The sequence below is a fragment of the Lontra canadensis genome, unplaced genomic scaffold (assembly GCF_010015895.1).
Source record: "Lontra canadensis isolate GAN:19392208 unplaced genomic scaffold, GSC_riverotter_1.0 scaffold14, whole genome shotgun sequence".
Lineage (NCBI taxonomy): Eukaryota > Metazoa > Chordata > Mammalia > Carnivora > Mustelidae > Lontra > Lontra canadensis.
In genome coordinates this window covers 26,565,490-26,590,108 of record NW_022631008.1, presented here as the reverse complement: position 1 = coordinate 26,590,108, position 24,619 = coordinate 26,565,490, and the positions used below count along the sequence as shown (strand labels likewise).

General features: G+C 44.1%; 2 protein-coding genes across 2 annotated transcripts in view; both read left to right on the top strand.

Annotated features, from left to right (window-relative positions):
• The window catches only part of SLC22A16 (solute carrier family 22 member 16), a 42,303-nt gene extending 25,000 nt beyond the window's left edge, over positions 1-17,303 (top strand). The window contains exons 4-8 of the mRNA XM_032858315.1: positions 3,473-4,004; positions 7,265-7,392; positions 10,127-10,236; positions 11,282-11,381; positions 16,938-17,303. Coding sequence (XP_032714206.1) covers positions 3,473-4,004; positions 7,265-7,392; positions 10,127-10,236; positions 11,282-11,381; positions 16,938-17,147 — 1,080 coding nt within the window. The 3' untranslated portion in view covers positions 17,148-17,303. The remainder of the gene's footprint in view (positions 1-3,472; positions 4,005-7,264; positions 7,393-10,126; positions 10,237-11,281; positions 11,382-16,937) is intronic.
• A 1,159-nt stretch (positions 17,304-18,462) lies between these two features.
• On the top strand, positions 18,463-18,771 carry LOC116868188 (U6 snRNA-associated Sm-like protein LSm3). Its single transcript, XM_032858356.1, has one exon. The coding sequence runs from the start codon at positions 18,463-18,465 to the stop codon at positions 18,769-18,771; it is 309 nt and encodes a 102-aa protein (XP_032714247.1).
• The last annotated feature ends 5,848 nt before the right edge of the window (positions 18,772-24,619 follow it).

Genomic DNA, 24,619 nt, shown 5'->3' with positions numbered 1-24,619 from the left:
GCAGATAGGCAGGCAGAGAGAGACAGAGGAGGAAGCAGGCTCCCTGCAGAGCACAGAGCCCAATGTGGGGCTTGATACCAGGACCCTGGGATCATGACCTGAGCCGAAGGCAGAGGCTTTAACCCACTGAGCCACCCAGGCGCCCCGCATAGCCCCTTTTAAAAAAGTACTTATATATATTTAGGAATGTAAAGAGTTTTTAACACAAAAGTTAACAACCAGCAGTCTGTGTCCATTAAGGACAGAATGAGAGGAGATGGCTCTGGGCTTCCAGAGTGAGATTTGATGAGAACTTTGGTGGGAATGATGGCTCAGTGGAAGCACAGGTATGGAGAGACTGTGAAGGTCCTCTTTTGGAAGGCTTAAGAGGATGCGTTCTGAAAATAGCTGTTTCAGTCTTGCAAAAACCATGTGTTTATTTCCGGAACTGAGAAAATGAGACAGCCACTCATTGAATGCATTTGTAAATGTAGCCTTAAATTTCTGTCTTCGATTTTCATGAGAAATGTACTTGGGGTTGAATTCTGAGTAGGGAAGATGCAGACAGACTCATTTAGTCAACATATTTATTAGAATCTGTCCTCCGAGTAAGCTGGACCAGACTGTTTCAATGACCCTACAGCGTAGTGGAAAGGTGAGACACTCATGGGCCATCCTGGAAGATACAATGTTGACAATGGAGGCATGACAGTGTGGGGTCTTAAGCTGGAAAGGTGGAGAGTCTGCAGAGTCACAGGCTTTTTAGTTCTGAGGGATGGGTAAGAGAATGTTCTAGGCAGAGTCAGCAAGTAAGAAGGCCCTAAGTTGAGAAGGAATTGAAAGTCCAGATGTCTGGAGAATAGAGAGGAGATAAAATACCTTGATGAGGCTGAAGGTGTCGGGGATGATTAGCCAGGGCCTCAGAGGATGATCAAGAGTTTGTGTCATTTCCTAGAGGCAATGGGAATTCCTGAATGGGCTCAGGTGGGGCCAAGTGGCTACTCTGCCTGCTCTGTTGGGGGAGGGGGGTGGTGTCCGGGGAGATGGGAAGAGCAGAGTGTTATCAGTGGAGGTGACGGGTGTGAATGGATCCAAAGAGTGTTTTGGGATTACATAGTTGTATGGTTTGTCTGAACCCAGTGACAGAAGTAACCACTAAGAAGTGGGAGTGGACTCAGAATTAATATGGAAAAAAAACCCTGCTGGGCACTGGTGTTACCTATTAACTTACTGGGGGAAATTTTTAGTATTTGACAGTAATCACCATCTTTGTGTACTGTAACAGCAGCAGTTACCAAACATCTAGATTTTTGGGTGTGGGAGTCCTCGTGATCAGGGTTCGCAATCTGAGTCTTGCAATTACAAGGTTGTATGAAGAAATGGAAGCTGTTGTCACAAAAATATTAAACCAAGCATTCATGCAGGAGAGGCCCCACCACGCACATCCCTACTTACTGCTAGTGTCAGCCTCTCTGGCCCAGGAAATTGCTTGTAGGTTAGCCTCTTTCTGACTCTCTGATGCAAGGAGAAATTGCAGGTCTTACAAAAGATGTTTGATTACAAATGTCTTTGAGAGCAATGGGGAAAACCAAATCAACCTACCAAAATCCCTTGGCCTGTTGGGATGTGGCAGAGCTAGACCAGTTAACTTTTGAAGAAATTAACATCCACAAGGATAATGACACGATGAGCCTTCAAAAGATTATGATTTGAATATCAAAGGATTAAGAGAGGACTTTGGCTCTTAAATAATTTTGTAAAAATTAACTTTCTGATTTGCGCTATAGAAGTCAAATGTGAAATACTCTGGAAGGAAAAATTCTAATCCCCTCATCATCCACCACCCCCACACACAAAAATCCATCATTTGATTCATTCTTTGTTTATTCCAAGAATGATCACCTATTGCCATTATAGTCTAAATTTTGTTAAAGATAGGCTTGTTTTCAAAATAAAGTTATTTTCCCCAATTTTAAGAATTGTGGTGAAATACACATAACATAAAATTTACCATCTTAGCCACTTTTAAGTATACATTTTAGTGATACTAAGCACATTCATATTGTTGTGCAGCCGTAATCACTATCTGTCTCCAGAACACTTTTCATCTTGCAAAACTGGAACCCTGTACCCATTAAACACTAACTCTCATTTCCTCTTCCCCTCAGCCCTGAGCAACCACATTCTGCATTCTATCTCTATGATTTCAGCTACACTGTGTACCTCATACAAGTGGAATCATACAGTATTTTATTTTTTTGTGATTGGCTTATTTCGCTTAGTATAATGTCCTTAAAGTTCAAGCCTGTTGTAACATGTGTCAGAATTTCCTTCGATTTTAAGGCTTAATAATAATCCATTATCTAGGTAGACCACATTTTGCTTGTCTGTCCATCTGTCCATGGATGTTTGTGTTGCTTCCACATTTTAGCCATTGTGAATAATGCTGTTACAAACATGGGTATACAAATATTTCTTTGAGACCTAGCTTTCAATTATTTTGGGTATATATCCAAAGTGGGACTGCTGGGTCATATGGTAATTCTATTTTTAGTTTTTTTGGGGGAATCCCCATGCAGTTTCCCATAAGAGCTGTATCATTTTATATTCCCACCAATAGTGCACAAGAGGTCCAATTTCTCCATATCCTTGTTCAACACTTGTTATTTTTGGGGTGGTTTTTTTTTTTTTTTAATTAATAGCCATCCTAATGGTTATGAGGTGGTATCTCAATGTGGTTTTGATTTACATTTCCCTAATGGTTAGTGATGTTGAACATCTTTTCATGTGCTTATAGGCCATTCATATATCTTTTTGGAAAAATCCAAATTTCTTTGCTCATTTTGAATTGGATTGCTTGTTTTGTTGCTGAGTTTTAGGAGTCTTCTATATATGCTGGTTATTAATTTCTTACCAGATACATGATTTGTAAATATGTCATTCCATAAGTTGTCTTTTCACTCTGTTGGTAGCCTCCTTTGATGCACAGAATTCTAATTTTCATGAAGCCCAGTTTATTTTCTCTTTTGTTGCTTGTTAAAGTTTCAGCCAAATCTTTTTCTTCACATTAGTTGTCAAATTTTTTGCCCACATTTAACAGTTTAGGGTTTAATAATAAGGACCTCTTGTATGTAGAGTAATTGATATGCACGTTTACAGTTACATTAACTGAGAAACGCACGCTACAGAGGAATCCTTACATGAAACCCAAGGCAGAGTCTAACATATATCATACATATCCTGTCATCTCTATCATACGTAGCCTCTCAAGTTTGGCCTTTTGGGGTGGTGAGTGTGGGGGATGGGTGGAAAGAACCATTTAAAGAAGGATGGATTGACTTAACCACCATTTTACAAATGTGGTAAGGGTCTCAGAAAACAATTTTTGTCATTTTCCTTCTTGCCTATGTGTGATATGCAGAGAGATCAGACCCCTTAGAAGTTAATAAATGTGACCTTAAATCTGGACCACCCTCCCTGCTTTGTTTTTCAGTCTGGAAGTGGCTATCTCGTGGTGGTGTTTGTCTATGTGATGGAATTTATTGGCATGAAGTCTCGGACGTGGGCATGCATCCAGATGCATTCCTTTTTTGCCATTGGAACAATGGTGGTGGCTTTGACAGCCTACTTTGTCAGGACCTGGTGGATCTATCAGATAATCCTCTCCACAGTGACTGTCCCCTTTGTCCTGTGCTGTTGGATACTCCCAGAGACACCTTTTTGGCTTCTCTCACAGGGAAGACATGAAGAAGCACAGAGATTAGTTGATACGATGGCGAAGTGGAATAGGGTGAGCTCCTGTAAACTGTCAGAACTTTTGTCACTGGATCTAAATGGTCCTGTTGGTAATGAACCCTCTGAAGTTAAGAAGCACAACCTGATAGATCTGTTTTCTGACTGGAATGTTGGAACAAGGACACTTATTGTTTGGCTGATTTGGTTCACTGGGTGTTTGGGATTCTACTTCTTCTCCTTGAATTCTGTTAATTTAGGAGGCAATGAATATTTAAACCTCTTCCTCATGGGTAAGTAGTTAAAGTATATTTAAGTGTGGCAATGAAGTGATGTTTCCACCATGTTTTTAGTATGTTTTTATTGTCTTTTCTCTACCAGGAACAATATTGCCAACTATATTATTATGGTCTCTTTTAGTGTTATTATGCTGGAGTACAGGTATATATTTCTCTTTTAAAGATTTTATTTATTTATTTGACAGAGAGAGAGATAGATAGATCACAAGTAGGTGGAGAGGCAGGCAGAGAGAGAGAGAGAGAGGAGGAAGCAGGCTCCCCACTGAGCAGAGAGCCCCATGTGGGGCTTGATCTCAGGACCCTGGGACCATGACCTGAGCCGAAGGCAGAGGCTTTAACCCACTGAGCCACCCAGGCATGCCTATATTTCTCTTTTAGAACAATGCCAGCACTTAAAAGAATTGAGTCCCTCCTTCCTCTTCTGCCTCTACTCCTTGCTTGCTTCCTTCCCATAAGCCCATCCCCATCTCAGAACTCTCTTTGAGAGGTGATGTCTGTAATATCTGGCTTGTACCCTTTTAGACCTCTTTCTATGCATTTTCATACATTTGTGCAGATGAAGAGATCATTCACTAACTACTGTTCTTTGCAAGTGGTTTTTGTTTTTAAATTTAATACATCTTGGAGCTCTTCTGGTATCTTTCTACCTTCAAAAGTCCTTAATTTAGAAATTGTAGTCCATAAGGTCACTTAAATACACGCAACTATAATTTCATTTTCATGCTTCTTTATTTCAGTAGCAGGTTAAAATGGCCCCAGATAGCATGACGTCTTGAGGCATGACTCCGAGGGTCAACCAAATTCACACCAGACATGAGAGAAACTTTAGAAGTCGATACGTGTCCATCTAGTCTTAACTCCTGGTCATTTTCATGAAGGCTGCCTGCATTTGCTATTATCCTCAGAAAAATCTTGCTCTTACATTTTTACACAAAGACAGTGTCCCTTCTCATTAAGGGGCTCTGATGATGCATCTGTTTTTGTTTATTATAGCTCAGCAGGAATTACCAGGGGAGTCATTTTAAGAAAAAATAAAAACCCATTCTTCTCTTTTTGGAAACCAACAAGCTTTCAGACAGAGTCCGTGTTGGCTTCAAAACCCATTCTGTATGTCAGCTCGAGAAATGATGCAGAATTCCTCGAACAGAGTAGCAAGGGGCAGGGGGACTGGCGGGGCAGGGGGTAGGGGGATATGTGTGACATGGGGAAGCTTAGGGAAGTTGGAATCTTAGTTCTCTATGATACAGTTTCTTTGTTTTAATGGAGTTATAAATTCCCAAGAAACTGGGACATCTCATAAATATAAAAATGTTTCTAAGATAAATATACATGGTTTTCTATTCTCTACTGTCTTGGATTTTTCATGTTTTTACCCTTCCCGGAAGTCCTCTTGCCGGCAGGTGCTTCCAGGCAGCATTTCTGTGCTGTGACATTTTGGAATGAGTTTCTATCTCTGGAGATGGGTCGGCGCTGGTGGGGATTTCAGTCCAGCTTCAAGACATACCCGTGGGGTCATGTGGGGATAGGAGCAGAACTGGGTCTGGATGAATGAGGAGATTCTGTATTATAGACTGAAGAAAGTAATGGCCGATCGTCCGAATCCCAGGAGGCTTGGGCCTCATTGCTTGTACGTGTCTATCCCAGACACGGTCACACCAAAAACTAGAGGTGGTGTCAGTATCTTGAAGCGACAACTCAAGAAAAACCAGTTGTAGGATACTTTAAATGTCCCTCCAGCCATTTCACAGTTGCAGGTCTGCTTTGCTAGACCCCGGGAAGTTGGTTGGTGGCCGGGCACCCTGGCCTGAGGCACAGAGGGAGGCAGTGGGGGGGGGGAGGCTGCAGGAAAGGAGTCTTGGCTCCTGAAGACCTTGCTTCCGGTCCCTGAGCTGTCCCTTACTCATTTGGCTCAAAGCATTTACTTCCGGTTGTAAAGAGGGGACACGAAGCTGGTCTTACTCCCATGTGGCTCTTTTGTGGGTCATTATCTTATTTGACCTTGAAAAGTGCCTGATAAACTCTTAAAAATAATTAAAAAAAAGAAGAGTAGAGTAAGAGATGTACACCCTGATCTGGCCTAAAAGCATGGACTTTGCCACTGCAGGTCTGTGGAAGGGAGCATTTCCTTCAGAACTGACTATGTTCCATGTCGATGGAAGGCAGCCTCAAAGGCAGCTTGGAATGTTCTTTCTTGTCTTTGCCTGAGCCATTTTTTTTTTTTTTTTTTTTTTTGAGCAGTGGCGGCTATGTAAATTTCTGATGTACTACTGAGAATGTTCACCTGGAGTGTAGGTATCTACCTCCCTCCCTGCACCCCCCGAGGTGTGTTCAGAAGCTTTGGGAGACAGAGAGGCTGACCTGCCCCTCCATGTGCTTGCAATGTTCTGCAGTTGCGTTGACAAGGGCCGGTTACGCCTGAGCAGCGGGGGCGGGGCCCATCCTGAGATTAGGCAAGCTGCAGAGGGAGGGGAGAACCCCAAGACTGAATTACATGGAAGATCTGGCCTGGTAGACGATGGCAGTTTTCCTAAAGGAGATCGTTGGGGTTGCTCAGTTTGGCCAAAAGGTTCTGCTTGCGCCCTGTTTCATTCTGGCTGGTAGGCATAGAGCTTTTAGGCTCTGGATCTCAGGTTCAAACTTTGGTTTTTCAAGAGAAGGGCTTTCCAGTCAGTTATGGACTCAGAGCTCCAGACTTCACCTTCAAGGTGGGGCAGTAAAAAGAGGCCATCGGGGATTCATGTTAGATGTTTAGATGTTTACTTTCAGGTTTAAAAATCCTTCGTGTGTTATCTTTGGTTTGTGTACCTAGCCGACCGTGAATTCTCTGCTTTAGTTCCTAACTTGGAAGTTACTGACCTAGAATTTTCCCTCGTTCTGCCAATCGTGAGAAACCAAAGATCAGATATTATCAATGTCGTCTATGAATTTACTCATGTAGTCGTCCAATACGCTTGGCCTCTGGGTCCCATGTTGTGTACCGGAGAACTTACAGCCTAGTAGGGGGCGAGATCCCTGGGACAGGTGATAAGTGCCAGGAGGACTGTGGGGGTGTTAGTGCACTTCCGAGGATACATCCTCTTCATGCCAGGGTGTTTCAAAGGGGTCAGGCTTGCAGGGCAGGCATTGGGTAGCCCTTAGGGGCCCCTGGTAATGGGAAGAGAGCTGATCTTTCCTTTTGGGTGGTGGTTAGAAGACGAGGTCCCCTTGTGTGGTTGTTGCCATGGCTTATAGAGAGCCCTTTCACTCAATGACAGGTGCAGTGGAAATTCCTGCCTACATCTTCATAGGCTGGGGGATGGACAGATTAGGGAGAAGAAACGTTCTGGTCTGCTCGCTGATTTCCGGAGCACTGTTCTGTGGTGTGATTATGGTGATCCCCAAGGTGAGTTATTTTTATGTTTTATTGAAGGCACAGTTAGTTATACCATGGCAGTAAGGACGAAGATCCATTCAGACACATGGACAGAGAAGATATATAATATTTAAAAAAAATTTTTTTTAAAAACCCATTCTTTCTCTGTGATGTAAGTAATACATGTTCATGGTTTAAAAAAAAAAAAAAGGAAAAAAATGTTTCCAAAAAAAAAAAAAAGCCCATAATCCCAGTTCCCAGGGATGACCAGTGTTGTTTTTTGTAAACACAGTGGTCCTGAATGAGGGAAGTTGATCACGTCTTCCAGAGATTATTGTTGTCATAAACATTCATTCATTGAACAAATGTGTATCCAGCATCTATTATGTCGTTCTAGGGGCTGAAGACACACAGTGAATCAAGTTTCCACAAGTGTAAAGAAAACCAAAAGGGGATGAGGGGTGGTGTGTGTGTGTGTGTGTGTGTGTGTGTGTGTGTGTGTGACGTATGTGTTTATTTTATCCAGGGTGATCGAGGATGGTGTGCTTCTCAGAGAAGGTCACAGCTAATTAGAAACCAGAAGGAGGGAGGAAGCCAATAGAGATATCTGAAGGATATAATGAGTTTTATATTCAGGACTGTTTCAATTTAAACAGTCTTGCTTTTCATTGCAGGTGTCTAGTGGTTTTCACTTTCAAGTGTGCCTAAATCCCTCAAGGAGCTCGTTCTTAAAAATGCAGTTTCTTATTGAGAAACACTGCCAGAAACTACTGAAACCACTTTCCCATTTCTATGGTTGGGCAAACACCATCCCCTAGAAGAACTCTCTTTTTAAAAAGATTTTATTTATTTATTTATTTAAGGGAGAGACACACAGTGAGAGAGGGAACACGAGCAGGGGGAGAAGGAGAAGGAGAAGCAGGCTTCCTGCCGAGGAGGGAGCCCGATGCGGGGCTCTATCCCAGGACGCTGGGAAGACTGAGCTGCCCAGGCACTACCCGCCCCCCCGAGAATAATTCTTGCATCCAGAAGTGCTCCTCCTCTTCCCCCTGCAAAATGTTATCAGAACTTGTGTTTTCCTTCTTGATTTGGAAAATATGGTTACTCTAACAGTACTTTAAAATACCTTCTATGGGCACCTGGGTGGCTCAGTCATCTGCCTTCTGCTCAGGTCATGATCCCAGGGTCCTGGGCTCAAGCCCCAATTTGGGCTCCCTGCTCAGTAGGGAGCCTGCTTCTTCCTCACCCTCTGCCTCTCCGCCTGCATGTGCTCTCTCTGTCTCTCTCTCAAATGAATAAATAAAACCTTAAAAAAATACTTTCTATAATTTTCTCTAGGATTATAATAGTATCTCACCATTTAGAGCAAGGAATTTTAAGTTTTGCATATTGTTTGAAATTTTCTTTAAGTTAACCAGTGACTTTTTATAGTAATACTTCACTTAATTCTGAAGGATGGTGAATCAAATGTCTTATACAATTGAAGTTTCCCACTGATTGACGCACAACTGACACGAATGCCGTCAAACTACTCAGGACCAGGGGGTTGCTGCCAGTTTGAGGGAACTTCATTCACACTTTTTTTGGTTTTGTCTTTTCAAGTAGTTTACAGGTACAGTAGTTGAGGTGATGGCAGCTGCCTTTGAGCTGGCTGGTGAAGATTTAGGGGAACCCCAAAACCTCTGAGTCCTATAATGATTACGCCCCTGCGATAATGGGGAAAACAGGAGAGTAGCTGATGGGGATTTCTAGAAACAGGGCACTAACATTTAACCACAAATTTCTTCCTTCTGATGAAGTTTCTCCCCAAACGGCAGTGTCAGCACCCATCAGTGTTTTCCAGGTTACATTAATTCATTCAGTAAACACTATCTACAACAGATACTGTCAACAGAGTCATCCAGCAAACACGCAGGGATCAGGATGACAAGGTGACATTCGTTGCTTCATTAGAGGCGAGTTCCATCAGGTTCCAGGGACTTCGCAGAATAGATACTTATTCTTGCCCATAGAAAGTCCGATGTGGGTATACCTGGGTAGTGGTGCTGGGAGGGGAGGGGATGTTTGGCTTCACCGGGTCATTCAGGGATTGAGGTTGACCGAGGCACCGCCATCCTCAACACACGAACTCCAGGGTCCCCTGGGTCTCCACATCCAGCTGGCAGACAGGAGAGGAGAGCAAAGATGGAACGGGGGAGGGTTTTGCAAACCACAGCTGGAAGTGGAGGGACAGCAGAAACTGAGTTGGAGGCTCTGTTGAGAAGGGTCGCTGTTGAGAAATGCATCGACGAAAAGAAAAAAAGAAGAATCTGTTTTAATAATTCAGTTATCCATCTCAGATTATTTTCTGAAGATAATTTATAAGCTAGAGGATTACTGTTGCAAAGGGCACAATTTGTTTTTATGGCTCTTTAATTCATTCTGCTCTGCTCAATTCCAGGAGTGGGTCAATTACTACGGAACGGGTACCATCTGGGCAGTCTTTGCAAACGGGTTTTCTCATTTGTTCATTTGACATCTCCAAGGCCGAGGGGAGGTGCAATTAAACCTTTCTCTAAATTTTGGGAAGATGAAAAGCTTTCAGAGACCATGAGTAGAGATTACAAAATAAATTCAAACAGAGAAATGAAACTTTTCATTGTTCTGAACAGTGTTGGGTAATTAGAAATAATAGTAATAATAAATAATAATTTTTAAGATTTCACATTTTTCTTTTAAAAATGTTACTTCTGATGGTCTATTTTGCTAATATATGTTTTTTCAGGATTACTTTGTTTATACTGTGGTGGTGACTATGGCTGGAAAATTTGCCATAGGGGCCTCGTTTGGCCTCATTTACCTTTATACAGCAGAGCTGTATCCGACCGTGGTAAGGTAAGAATTATTTTTCTTTTGTTTTTTTGTTGTCCTTTGCTTACATGTCATTTCATTATATTTGACCTTTGAGAAGAAATGCTTGCTTTCTTTAGCAGTTACTGGAGCTCTGAGACATGGGAAAGTCAGACGATGATGCAAATTTTGAATCTGAGGCTTTGTCTATACCTCATTAGCAAGGATACTAAAGAAATTGTTGTGAAATCACACTCTATTATTCTAAAACCATTTTAAATCTCAAATACGATTGACTTACACTGACTCTCCGTATGATTCAAGGCTAATTTTCTCAGGATTTGTCTCTTGATGTTCTGATGTCCATTGTCTTAACTTTCAGGGCTTCCCTAACAAAACCCCAGAGGCTGGGTGCCTGAAACAGCAGAAATCTATTTTCTCACGTATCTGGAGGCTTGAGGTCCAGGATCAAGCTGTTTGGCCAATTTGCTTTCTCCTGTGTGGGGTGTTTCTTCTTGGCTTAATTAGAGATACTTACTCACATTAAAAACACATTCTTTCCTTCTTACTACACATTCTATAAGGCTACCTTAAATAGCTTTTAAAGAGGAGCACATTAAGATACTACTTGACTTTAAACAATTAAAATAGAATGTTCCACAGATATAAATCTGTTCTTCCCCATTCCTGTCCGTTCGCTGCCCCAACCAAATTCCTGCTCTAGAAGACCAATGTTATTCTTAATGTTAGACTGAATGAATATACTTAAGGGCCTCATCTGCATAGCAAAGGAAGAATGGGTTATTTTTATTATTATATATTTTTTTTGGTCTTGAAGGGTCTTGAATTATCTGCTGTATGCCTGTATATACCACTGTTTCACAGAATGTGGATCTAAATCCCAAGTGGTTCTCGAAACTTTAGTGTAGAATTATTTTCCAGTATATTAGGTCGAGCTGAAGTTTTATTACATTTGTTCTCTGCTGGAAGTGTGGCAGGGCAGGTGGGGGCAGGGGGCGCTGCAGGAGGTCCGCCCTCCCAGCACCCATCCGCACTTCGGCTGCTGTCCTGATGCTCCTCCTGTTTGCAGGTCGCTGGCCGTGGGAAGCGGCAGCATGGTGAGCCGTTTGGGAAGCATCGTGGCCCCGTTCTGGGTTTATCTCTCCAGCGCTTGGACCTTCCTACCTCAGGTGTGCATCAGTTTAGAGAACCTCGCTGGGACAGCAGGGGGGAGCGGGCGCTAATTGCCTTCTGTATTTTTACTTCTTGGAAGCCAGTTTATAATGCAGTTCTGGAGGTTTATAGAAACCTTGTTAACGAGTCGGCAAGGAGAGTGGCGGTTGCTGTTTTATATTCCGTGATTGCCTTCCGCCTCTGGTGAGCCCATAATTGCATTTGTGTTCGCTGTGGATGGACCTCTCCCCACCCGTCTCCTGAAGCTGCGTAGGGAGAGCTCTGTTCTCAGTCCTCCCAGGGCCTGGCCCACCGCCCCCCCTTGCCTCTGGGTTCCCACCAGGTGCCTGCCTGGCCAAGGTCAAGGTGAATTCTGGAGGCTGCCTGCTGCTTGGAAGGTTCTGTGGTGCCTGATGGAGAGGTTTAGGGGTCTGGTTTTCAGCTTACCTGAAACTTGACAGGTTCTTCACGGGGGAGGCTTCTGCTCAGGAGGAAGATGGGAGACAAGTGGGGTAGGGGCTTAGGGAGGTGGGGAGAGCTTGGGAGTGGGGGTTGGAGGTGGCCTGGGGCACTGTGAAACTTAGGGGAGGGCCCTGGGTCTCTGGCCCTCTCCCCCTTCCTCCAGATGCCCTCTCTTGAACTTATTTGCCACAGCTCACTCTAGGCTGCCCCTCTCATCTTCAGTGCTCCTCATTCATTTTCTGGTTTCACCTTAAATAGACTCATCCTCTGAGAGCCATGCTGGCTATCCTCCCCAGTCCCTGTGTGGAAAATCTCTTCTCCGTTCAGACTTCCCTTCCACACTGCAAACCCATCCTTTGCCTGGTCTCATGGATATTCTCCCGGGGGTCTCACAATGGAGTCAGGTTTTCCCGGACAGGACAGGTCCGTGCCTTAATGTCCTTCTCCTCTGCTCCCCACTTTGGGGGAGAAGTCAGCAGCCTCCAGCAGGACCCTTGAGCGTCTGCATTTCAATGGCCCTGTTCTTCTATCCCCCTCGTGTCCCCATCCATGACACCAAACCATCACCCTCCTTCTCGAAACCACCCCAGCTTGTCTGCTTCCGGTTCAATGGCCTCCGACGTCTGCCTCCTAGATCTTCTCCCTGTGCTTCCCCAGACCCCGTCAGAAGAGTCCGCCACACCACAGCAACTCCTGACTGCCACGTCACCTTCAGGGTTGGAGAAAGTCTGAGCTCTGCTGGGTATTGAAGTCCTTTCCAGATGGACCCCCTGCAGACACCCCCCTGCAGGGAAGCCTCCTCCCATCTCCCCTTGCTAAACTTGCCTGTATCCTTGAAGAAGCAGAGCAAACCCCACTTCTCTGAGGAAGACACCTGGATCCCACGACCCCACATCTCCCTTCCTCTAGTCTGCGTAGCTTTTCACGCCCACAGGGAGCCAAAGTCCAGCTTTATGGTCTGTGCATGTGTTTTTGTCCCTCTAGTTAAACCGCTGGACTCTGGCTGGACAGGGCACTTTGGATCCCCAGGACTGTATCCAGCAAAGCATTTCCCTCTCTCTGTGTGCCACTCATGTTATCCCTTAACTGGTATTTTAAATCAAATAGACTGGCTTTTTAAAATTAGCTTTGTCTTCAGCAATATCATCAGCAAAAGCATGGGTGTTAGGCTAGTCATATGTTTTTTTAAAATAAAGTAACGGGACCATTATCATTGAACCATTGAACAAAGTGTGTGGTGCTCCCTAAAATCCTCTTGCACACAGAGGTGGTGTGCACCTACTCTTTGGGAATCACTGGCTTAGCCTGGATCTCTCTCACGTCCCAATAACGGGCACTCGTCAGGTTTGCTTAATTGTGGTTTTGGGATGCCAGCATCTCTCAGGGGCTGACTCTGAGGTTGAGAAATGATACGTGCTGTCTGGCCTGCATAGAGAAGTGTTTTGGAGAGTCCACCATCCTTTTTAGGGCATGGACTTTTCTAGAAGCATCTTCTTTGTGCTAGCACTCTGTGCTCCTCATTAAATAAATAGGAGATAAAAGCGGAAAAGGCATTTTTGAAACAAAAAAGCTGAAACACACAGAAGATACATCTATGAAAGCAAACTGCTCTAAAAATACTAAAACCAAATAAAGATTCAAAAAAAAATGAAAGAAAGAAAGAAAAGACATCCATAATAGTCCGTTAGGGGCTATGGAGTCAAAAGGGACTTTAAATTTTGTTTACCGGGTACTTAAATAGCACTTGTTATGCAAAACTAAAACAAAAACAAAAAAAAAAACAGGTCTTCATAGATTACAGATACTGTTTGTTGCTATCCGCATTTTAAAGATGAGGAGACTGATGTTTAGAAAATAATTGGTAGCTCAAGGTCACGGGGGTGACAGAGCTTGGATTCAAACCCAAACACTCTGCTTTTCACACAGGTTAAACAAACAGTGCAGAAGGGAATGCAAAGAAATCAAGTCCTCCTCCCTAACCCTCAGTGCCCAGTCCTCTTTCCCCAAGACAACCTCTGTCAGGAGGGTCTTGTGTTCCTGGCAGAGATAGTCTGAATATGCTTCTTTTGGATGCAACAGCTGTTGCTGTTTGTTTGTTTTTTTTTTAAGATTTTATTTATTTATTAGATCACAAGTAGGCAGAGAGGCAGGCAGAGAGAGAGAGGCGTGGGGTGGGGGGAAGCAGGCTTCCTGCTGAGCAGAGAGCCCTATGCGGGGCTTGATCCCAGGACCCTGGGATCATGACCTGAGCTGAAGGCAGAGGCTTTAACCCACTGAGCCACCCAGGTGCCCTTGCTGGTTGTTTTTAATGAGTAAGAAAATAAATGATAAAATTTCTCATTAAGCTTCTTTTTGGGTGTCAAAGTGCCTAGGGAGCCAATATTTTCCTTTGGAGGAATGGAAATGCTGATCTAGAAGATGAGTTTGTGTTTTCTCTTCCAAAAAGAAGCACGTGAAAATCACTTGTTCTGATGCTTTTATTATAGACCATTGTTTTCTAGTAGTCTAAGAAATAAGGGGACACTAATTCCTATCAGTTTTGTATTCTTCAGTTAGTTTGGTAAAGATTTGTTGAGTGTTGTATTTGAACTAGCCTCCTTGTTAGGTGCTATGGAGCAGAGATGAAAGAAACAGCCTTGGTCCTGAGAGATGTCTGTCTGTCCAGTGCCTGGGGAAGGCAGAAGAACAAACCATCCTGGGCCCCAGAGATGAGGGTTGAACATGGAGAATGCCAGGGTCATGGGATACAGGAGAGGGCTACCAACCCAGGCTAGGGCCAGAGGGGAGGCTTCCTGGAGGAGGGGTCCTCCAATCTATGTCTGGAAGGGCCAGTAGAAGTCAGCCAGAGGAGAAAGAGAGAAGGGAATTCTAGGCAGGGGGAACAGGAAGGCAAAGGCTTACAGAGAAAATAGAACATGATGAGTTTGGGTTTGGGGTCATGCTTATTGCTAACACCAGGGTGGGTTATGGAAGTCAGGAGAGCCTCTAGACAAACAGGCAGGGATATCAAAGGAGGTCGGAAGGGAACTGCATTTGTGCTAAGGGTGACTTAGAGACAATGGGATGAAAAAGTCACATCCACAGGACATGGTGAACGGTTGGGTGTGCTGGAGGTAGGGAGTGGGAGGGAAGCCAGAGCCATTCTTGGTGGCTGGAGGGAACCCGGGAGGAGGGACAGGTTGACATGGGGAAGGACAGTGCACTGGAATTGTGTGTGATGGGTGGGAAGCCCCCACAGGTCAGCCAGAGGAGTGGGTGTGGGAGTCAGTTTATGAAGAGGTGAGGGGAGGTGAGCAGACTGAGGGGCTAGGGTGGTGTGGGCCAAGGCTGGGGGCCTCTCTGGCTTCTTTGAATGACGTGATCCCATTTACGGACCGCTTACCGTGGACAGGCACTGTTTTAAGTGCGCCTTAGATGGGTCATTTAATTTAATTCGTTCAACCCTCCTTTGAGGCAGGTACTACTCTTATTTCCATCTTACAGATGAGGAAACTGAGGAGCAGGAGATTTAAGTAACCAAGACCACACGGGTAGCAGGAGCAAGTTCCCAGGCAGAGCGGGCACAGAGATTATAAGAGGCTTGAGAACGGTTATTTTTACTGAAGGAAAGTAAGTGGGAGAAAGGAAAGGGTTGAGAACATGCAGAGAAGAGGGAGGCTGTTGATAGAGGAACCCTCCCCCACCCCCACCAGTCCCCCCTCCCCCAGCCATCCGAGGTAGAGGGCAGTGGGGTCTGGAGAGGGTGAAGCGGGAGGGAGAGATGAGAAACAAGTGATGGGGGCTTGTGATGAGGACGCCTGAGGGGGCGGAGGGAGCTGGCCTAGGTGGCAGGAGACCAGGTCTTATGTGAGAAAGAGGAGGGAGGTGACAGGTTATGGTGTTTGTGTCCTGCCTGGCGATCCTTCTCATGGCCAAGCCAAAAAAGAAAGATCCAGTCGTGGTTTGGATCTTCCAGTGACTCTTTTTAGACTTATCCAGTGGGTTCCCCTGCTATGTCTGGAGGCACCAGAAGATACCTTAAAGCGTCCTTCGGAAAGTCACGTTAAATTCTGTGACTGCTTCTAGGCTTGCTCAAGGACTTCGAAGAATTAGGTTATCAGCGTTCCGCAAAACAAAATAAAAACCCACCTTCTTGGGTCCCACTTGTTATTGATGGGGCCTTGCCTCATGCCACCAAGGCACTGTGCACTGCGAGTTTCTCCTCCAAGGACGTGGACCTGTCAGGAAATCCATGCCTTCTTTTATTTTTGTGAGTTCTTCCCAGGCAGTAATTTTGGCTGGAGGCATTTAAATTATGTAAGGATGAGACCCGTTTTTATAGACTGTGTAGAGATTTAGTTCTAGAATCCACCCAGGATCTCTATAAGGATCAACTGAGAATAGATAGGCAGTCTTTAAATCTTAATGCGATTTGCTGTTTCTTAAATTGAGGTGAAATGGGTATAATGTGATTTGCATTTTTAAAGGCAAACCACCTTGGTGCTAATCTAAAAGCTTGCCTTTTGGGTGTGAAAATTTGGAAAGTAAAGAAATACTGAATTTTTTTAGGAAATCACATGGACCCTTACCCCCCAAAGTACCAGTTAGTTTCCATTTGCCTTTGTTTGGTTCTCTCTAAATTCTGTAGGTTTGGGTTCATTGAAACACTCATTTGTGGATTCATTCATTCATTCATTCATTCTGCGTCATCTATTGAATATTGATCATGTACCGATATGGGGGGCAGGGACAACTTTGACTAAGACAGTCTCTGGTCATGAAGTCCCAACCCAGGGTTCAATTGCTGGGTTTCTCTAGGATTGGAGAAGATGGGACAGGGACTTTTTTCTCTGTGCAGCTCCTAGGACAGTGCCTGCAAGGGCACTAATGTAGACATTAACTGGGATTTGCTGAGTAGGTCTCCATGGTGGTCGAATGAACAAACCAGTGACTGGACCAGCTCTGAGGACCGCATAAGTAACCGAAGTTTCCCCGGGGCGTAAAAATGACAACTCTTCCCTCCAATTTAATGCTGTTGCCCTCTGTAAAAGGTTCAGAAATTACTGTTCTCTCTGAAGGGTACATTTCTTTCTTGATATGTCACTTGCTATTGTTCTTTTAATTCCCTCTAGCTGGTTGTTGGGATCTTGGCGTTCGTCAGTGGCATGCTGTCGCTAATGCTTCCAGAAACCATGGGGAGGCCTCTGGCGACGACTTGGGAGGAGGCTGCCAAGCAGGAGAGAGAAAAAGAGAGTTCAGGCAGATTATTTCCCACAGCCAGTAATACTGCGTTGGAAAAAGTAGAAGTCATTGATTCAGGGGCTTCTGGTCTTGGTGAATAAATGTGCCTTGTGCTGTGTGGCACCTGAACTCTTATTTACTTTAATGACTTTGTATTAGGAGGAATATTATTCTCATCTCCCGAATGTCATTTGTATGTCTTTTAAAAATTTTTTGTAAGAAAATCTTAAAACAATTGTTTTGTAAAAGTAAAGGAAATAAAACCAAGATGAGAATTCTCATTTTTTTACACTGCTTTATCACTGCAATAAAATACTTCTCCCTGTTCTTATATGTTACTGATTCTCAACCGTCGTGTCCCCCCCCCCCCCCCGCCTCCAGCCATGTGGGCCTGAGGGAATGTCACACCCTCCCATCAGGACCAGCGTCCCCTTGCCCCCTGGGGACCGGGAAGAGAGGTCATGGGAGGTTTCAACAAAGCCCCTAGAAGATTCTATTTCTGATATTCCTTCTCCTCTTAGGAGAATCATAGCTCTAAATTCAGATTTGATTCAGAAATGCCCTGGGCGCACCTGAGTGGTGCAGTCCGTTAAGCTTCTGACTCTTTGTTGCAGCACAGGTCATGACCTCAGGGTCGTGGGATCGAGCCCCACTTTGGGCTCCACACTCAATGGGGAGTCTGCTTGAGATTCTCTCTCTCTCAATTAAATAAATCTTTTAAAAAATGCCCTGTCAAAAAATGTTGTCTTCCTAACTTAACCATAAAAACAATAGCTACAGAAAAAGGTGTCTGGCTTCTCAGCACCCTGAGGCAAGAGAGCTTGAATGAGCAGACAAAGGTGTTTTGTGTCAGGTCTAGTTAAAGGACAGCTGTCTGCTTGGGGCCAGGTGCAAGTTTTCTAGTCTGACATTCTTATCTTTCCTAAATTTGCCAAATTCTCTCCCTAAGTCTCCTGCACAGTACAGAGAATCTGTGGCATTGTAGTGCATTGCAAAATTTCTGTTTGCTGATCATCCAGGAAATTGGCTTTAAGTACCATTTGGATGTTACCAATGTAAAAAAAAAAAAGTACTTTTGCCTTGAAAAATCTTTTTTACAGGAAGATTTCACTCTTGTTTTTTAAGTACTAAATTTTGTTTCCCCAGCTTCACCTAACACCATATTTTGCATGTATGTTCAGTTTAATATCCTTAATATTTCAACAGAAAAAAATAATACCTGTTAGAAGAACACATTTCAGACAAGTCTGCCATAGGTTTGGGATTTCTCTTTCCTATCGCTTCATCATTATTTTTTTCTATGCTCTTGAAATTTAGCAATTGGCTATACCTATGTCTAATATATTAGAATTGGTGACATTAGCAGCAGAGGCAAGTAGAAGGAGGATTAAGGGGAAAGGGCGCAGGGTTTGAAACATGACAGACGACGTGGACCAGCAACAACCGACCAACACCGTAGAAGAGCCCTTGGATCTCATCAACCTCAGCCTAGATGAGCGAATTTATGTGAAAATGAGAAATGACAGAGAGCTTCGAGGCAGATTACATGCTTATGATCAGCATTTAAATATGATATTGGGAGATGTGGAAGAAACTGTGACTACCGTAGAAATTGAGGAGGAAACATACGAAGAGATCTATAAATCAACAAAACGGAATATTCCGATTCTTTTTGTCTGGGGAGATGGTGTTGTACTAGTTGCCCCTCCATTAACATTCAGCTGAAACAAAGAATTTATCGTGTTTGGAATATAGGAGTTTTTGTATGATTGCCTCTTTAAATGTAGAAGACATTCAAAAGAGAAACCTGCATAAATTTTGATAGTAAGAAATAACCAAGGATTCTTCCACTCCTGAAATGAGTTGATTTGCAGATAGCTCAAAAATTCTTAAGCTAACGGGTATTTTAATTTTTTTGCAACCCTTTCAATAAATGAGATCACCAAGATGCAGAACTCTTTTTTTCAGGAATTAATTTGTTTTGTTGTTTCCTCAGACAATATCTGGGTTTTTTCCCTTAAATTAAACTTGATATTTCCTTAAAAAAATAAATAAAAGGAGGATTAAGACAACTACATAGATGCTACTGTTTAGAAAGCATTACTGGGCGCCTGGGTGGCTCAGTTGGTTAGGCGTCTGCCTTTGGCTCAGGTCATGATCATGGGGTCCTGGGATTGAGCCCCCTCTCACCATCAGGCTCCCTGCTCAGTGGGGAGCTTGGGTCCTGGTTCTCCCTCTCCCTCTATCTCTGCCTTTCCCCCACCCTTTGTGCTCCCTTTCTGCTCTTTGTCGCTCTCTCAAATAAATAAATGAAATCTTTTTAAAAATAAAAAACAAAAAAACATTACTAAGAGGGAAAAAGGGATTTGATTTCAATTATTTAGGCTTTTTATATTAATTCCATTCCCTGGGTAAGTCCTCAGTTCTTCACTTGGCAAATAAAACATAACCCCCTAAACCTCTCTCCCTTTGTGAAAGAAAACAAAACAATAGGAGGATATGAGAGGGAGTTATTTCTTTATCCTTCTTCTCACCTCTTACTGTGTTGCTTTTTCTTTTTTTTTCCTTTATCCTCAGCCTGTTTTTCTACAGGTATTTAGGTTTTTCCTCTTGGTTAATCTTTGATACTTTCTTGACTTTCTTTTTACTCTTGGTTTGCTCAGGCGGCCATTACAAGATACCATAGTCTGGGCGGCTTCCACCACATAAAACTTACTTCTCACGTTCTGGAAGCTTGAAGTCCAGGATCAGGATGCCTGCAAAGTAGACTTTATCCTGAGGCCTCTTCTCTTGGCTTGCGGGCAGCCAGGGTCTCACTGTGTGCTCACATGACCTCCTCTGTGTATCTCTGCCGGGAGAGAGAGAGTGCTCTGGTGTCTCAGAAGGGCACTAATCCCATCTAGAGAGCCCCATTCTTTCTGTCTCGTCAGACCCTACAAACGTTCAGTCTAGCACTCATGTAGGTATTTTTGTATTAGCAAGAGCCCAGTCAGCAAAACAGGAACCCTCTGAGCTATTTCAGGCATAGAAAAATTTAATACAGGGAATTAGTTACCAAAGCGTGGGGAGGGCTGGTGGAACAAAATGGAGAAGGAGAAGTTAGCTAGAGGCCAGAAGACACTGTTCCCCACTGGGTTGGGAGCCCCCACGCCTATACCCTTGGCTTCCACTGCTCACAGGTATCACATTTCTGCCACTGACCAGGGACCCAGGAGCCCACACTCCTACTGACGCTACGGAAACTGCCTGGCATGGTTTCAACTTGAATCGAATTGAATTTTTGGATTAATTTAGGGAAAATGTACCTTATTCCTAGTATTGACTCTTCCATCCATTATCATGAGTTATGTCTTCCTCTACTTGGGATTTATTTATTTATTTATTTATTTGACAGAGAGACACAGAGAGAGCGGGAACACAAGCAGGGGGAGTGGGAGAGAGAGAAGCAGGCTTCCCTGCTCAGCAGGGAGCCCGATGTGGGGCTCTATCTCTGGACCCTGGGATCATGACCTGAGCGGAAGCAGACACTTAATGACTGAGCTATCCAGGTGCCCCAACTTGGGTTATCTCTAATGTCTTTCAACGAAGTGTAATTGTCTCCACAAATCATGCACATTTCTTGTCCCACTGATTCTTGGGTAAATATATTTATTACTAGCAGTGCTGAGTTTCTCATATATTTTCTACTGCTTATTACTGGCATCAAGGAAGGTAATTGTTTTTGGTATGTTGTTAAATTCCTCAACCTCGATAACAAGTGTTTTTAAATCAGTAGGGGGATAAAAAGCTGTTTTGGGAGAAAATTTGGGCTTTTCATCATAACGATTACAAATACGAGTCATACAGGAAGCCAAACATACTTTGTTCCTCCAGCGTTTCTCCATATGCACAGCCTTCTGATTTTATACCTGAAAAACAGTGATGTTAGATATCTTTAATAGTTGGAACGGAGTCCTGGCATGTCAGGTCTGTCTCTAGTTGTAAGTATTTCAAGGAGTACCTTACCGCAGCGCGGGAAAGCTCAGAGAACCAGCCACACACAAGTAGGTGACCTTGAGGCAGGTGACCTTGTCACAGATCCGTTCAATGGAGGTCTGTGCGTCCAGCTGACTTCGACAGGCAGTTATTGTGAGAAGTGGTGGAGGCTAGTGGCGGGACAAAGGTCCTCCCGCTTGGGCAAATCAACCTCTCTTCATCTCAGCCTTCTCATGGAAAAATTCAGAATGGTAATAAGATGTCCCTCATGGGACCGGGAAGATAAGCTACTACATCTACATCACATATCCACCGTGATTCAGCTCTGATGCTGGGCGTGCTCTCTCCACTCCATAGATGATTCCATTGCTCTGTCAGAGAGAGTGGCAGGTGTCCTGCCCCTGTGACTGGTTTTGGCCCATGACCGCTGTAGGGAATGCCTCCTGTGAAGCCAACAGAGCATGAACTTCAGATTGGCTTCCCTCCCTCACACAGGCTCCCGTGGGAGACCTCCATGATGAGTTCATTCGGCCAGACGTTTTTGTAAAATTCTGTAAACTTTGCAAAAGTTAAGATAAGTTCATTGCAATCAATTAAGACTACTGTCTCCTTCCTTCTGTCATATTTCCTGTCAGATGATATCAAAATGACCAGAGGCACTTCTTCTCTCATGATTTTATAGATTTTTATCTTATAGAGGACTCTAAAAACTGTATAAGCTTCAAAACAAACAAACAAACAAAACTGTAAAAACTTCAGCCCCCACAAAAGCTGAGTCTGTCCCGCCTCCCATCGCTGTGCTGTTAGGGAAGCTCATATTGAAAATCTACTCTGAATGTATTCTGTGGCCTTTCTCTCACGTCGATCAAATACTTCCTGAAAGCAAGCCAAACACAAAGGGTTCATTCTCTAAAATGACATATCCAAAAGGGGCACTTCATAAATTCCTATAGATGGTGAAGAGGAACAGTTTCTTATTCAAGATTGTTTCAGCGGACTATGAAAGCCAGAGTCCATTGGGGTAACTTACCCCAACAGAGATGAATTATCTGAATTTGCCAGAAGCCAGTAACAGCTGCTTGTTTTATCTCTAAAGTCCACGTTGCAGCCGTATTTACTGACAACTGCTAGGTCCCCAAGTAAATTCATCCTCTGCGTCCATTCCTTGCTTCTCCTTACATTTGCCTACTCCATCAGGAGATTTTCACGGATGTTCCAGTAAGTGAATCTTGAAAGTCAAATTATTTTACAAAGAAGAAAGGTTCAATTATAGATTCTGCCCTAATCCTGTGTCTCGAGTCAGGGCTAGCCAATATATCAGTCAAGTCACTCTGCACTCCCTCCTTCCCTGTTTCCTTACCTCGGTTTGTAGCCCATGAGGCTGAATCCCCGCCTCCCAGAGCCTTGCTTCCTTAGCAGTGTCCTAAAACATTCAAGTTCTGTTGGCTTGAGGCTCTTTATTTACTGGCGGACGAACACACCAACAAGGCTGACACATCCCAAGCCACTGATGCCCACGGAGAGCAGAGCAGGCGGCGCTGGGGGACTCGGGAGGCCTCCGATACGGAGCACTCTGGAAGTCCCCAGAGCCTGCGGTAAAAAGTCTCTGAAAAATCACTGGTGAGGAGGGTGACGCTGAGCTCACCTGCAATCTCAGGGGGTCTCTTCACCTTTTTTGACCTCAGCCACTTGCCCATAAAATGATAACACAAGACCCCCCACTAGAGGACCCCTGATGCCACTTTTAACTCCTACCCTCAATGACACCTAAATCAGTTTTCCTTTCAGTTTTCTTTCCTTTTTTTTTTTTTTTTTAAGATTTTATTTATTTATTTGACAGAGATCACAAGTAGGCAGAGAGGCAGGAAGAGAGAGAGGAGGAAGCAGGCTACCTGCTGAGCAGAGAGCCCGATGTAGGGCTCGATCCCAGGACCCTGGGATCATGACCTGAGCTGAAGGCAGAAGCTTTAACCCACTGAGCCACACAGGCACCCCTCCTTTCAGTTTTCTAAATGACCCCTCTTTCAAGCAACATGGCTAGAGTTCTGTGGAGCAAAAGAATAGAAGACGGATTAGCCCTTTACACACAACAGCTTGTGTTCCTGGTTTCGTTTCTAAATGTTTCTTCTTCTTGCTTTCAGAAGAAAATGGAGTCCTGCCTTGGGCGGGGATTAAGGAGTCTTCTCAGGTATCCTCCATGGCTCCCATTGCTTTGAAAATGGTGGCCTCCATCTTAACCACACGTCACACTCTGCTCTCGCACACCTCCCCGTGGACACACACGCTGTTTCCTCAGCTCTCTTGAAACGTCCTGCTTCTGTGACTTTGCTCACCCTCTCCTCCCTCTAGATAATTCTCTCCCTCCTCTTCTTTGTCCATCCACATTCCTCTGATTCTTTGAAACCTTCCTCATTTCCCATCCTCCCTCCTGGACTGGCCATGTGGGTCCAGCATGCTTCCCTCTCTCTGAGCCCCCACAGGACCTACAGTAACTGCTACATATCAGAGGACTGTCTTACTCTTCCTTGTTTCCCTTCTTGAGGGAGAAAACATCAGTTTAGAAATCCTTAAATCTCTCGTAGTCCCTGCAGCATGCTTCGGACAGAGTGAGTGCTCCATGAATGTTCATTAATTTTATAGCACGTGCTCGATAAAATATATATGCTACACTCACAAAGAATGTTACATATTTTAACTCAGCAGATGCTTACAATAACTTGTAAGAGGAATTAGCTCCCTCCCAATTTTCAAAGGGGGAAATTGAAACTTAGAAATTAGGTGACTTGCTCAGGTAAAACAGACAGGTCTCGATGCCCAAGTGTGCACTTTGGTTAAGACCTTGAGCCTTGGAGTCTGACACTCAGACTGGGCTTTGCTATGTAGGAGAACTTGGGCTCTTCCTTATGCTCTTGGAGCCTCAACTTACCCATCTATAGAATGGGGATAATCATAGTATCTCACTACCTCGCAGGGTAGTTGTGCTATATGGTGTCGTACATGCACGTAACCCATGATTAATGCTAAATACATATTAGTTATGGTATTATTATTACTTTGGTTCATCTGACTGCTTCCTTGTCAACAACTTCTTGACTGTCAAGTGCCTACCACATGGTGGACACTCAACAAATATCCTGTGGGCTAAAGAATCATTTTTTTGGATTTTTATCCTTGGTTTTATCCAAGGTTTTTATCCTTGATTATCTCCTGAGTAATTTTTCCAACTGCAATCGGGTCATCTTCTTAGACGATCCACAACATTATTCTACCCTCACCCTACCCCCACTCCTGCCCCAACCCGCTGACCCAGAAGAGACAAATGAGGCAACCAGTGTGGCTTCTGGCCAGAACTTGCTGGAAGCTGGACAGGTTCACCTGTTATTTACCATGCCTACAAATCAGCTGGAGAAGTCCCAGACTGGTGGCAAGACAGAGGGGTTTGTAAACTAGAAAGAGGAGAGCTGCCTCTTTCTAGTGGACCAGCCCCCAGGGGTTCAGCAGAGCCACAGTTCCACGGAGCTTACAAAATGAAGTTAATCCCTCCTTTTTCCAGGGAAATAAGTTACAGAGACACGGGGGTGGGAGGGGTTATGGGCCA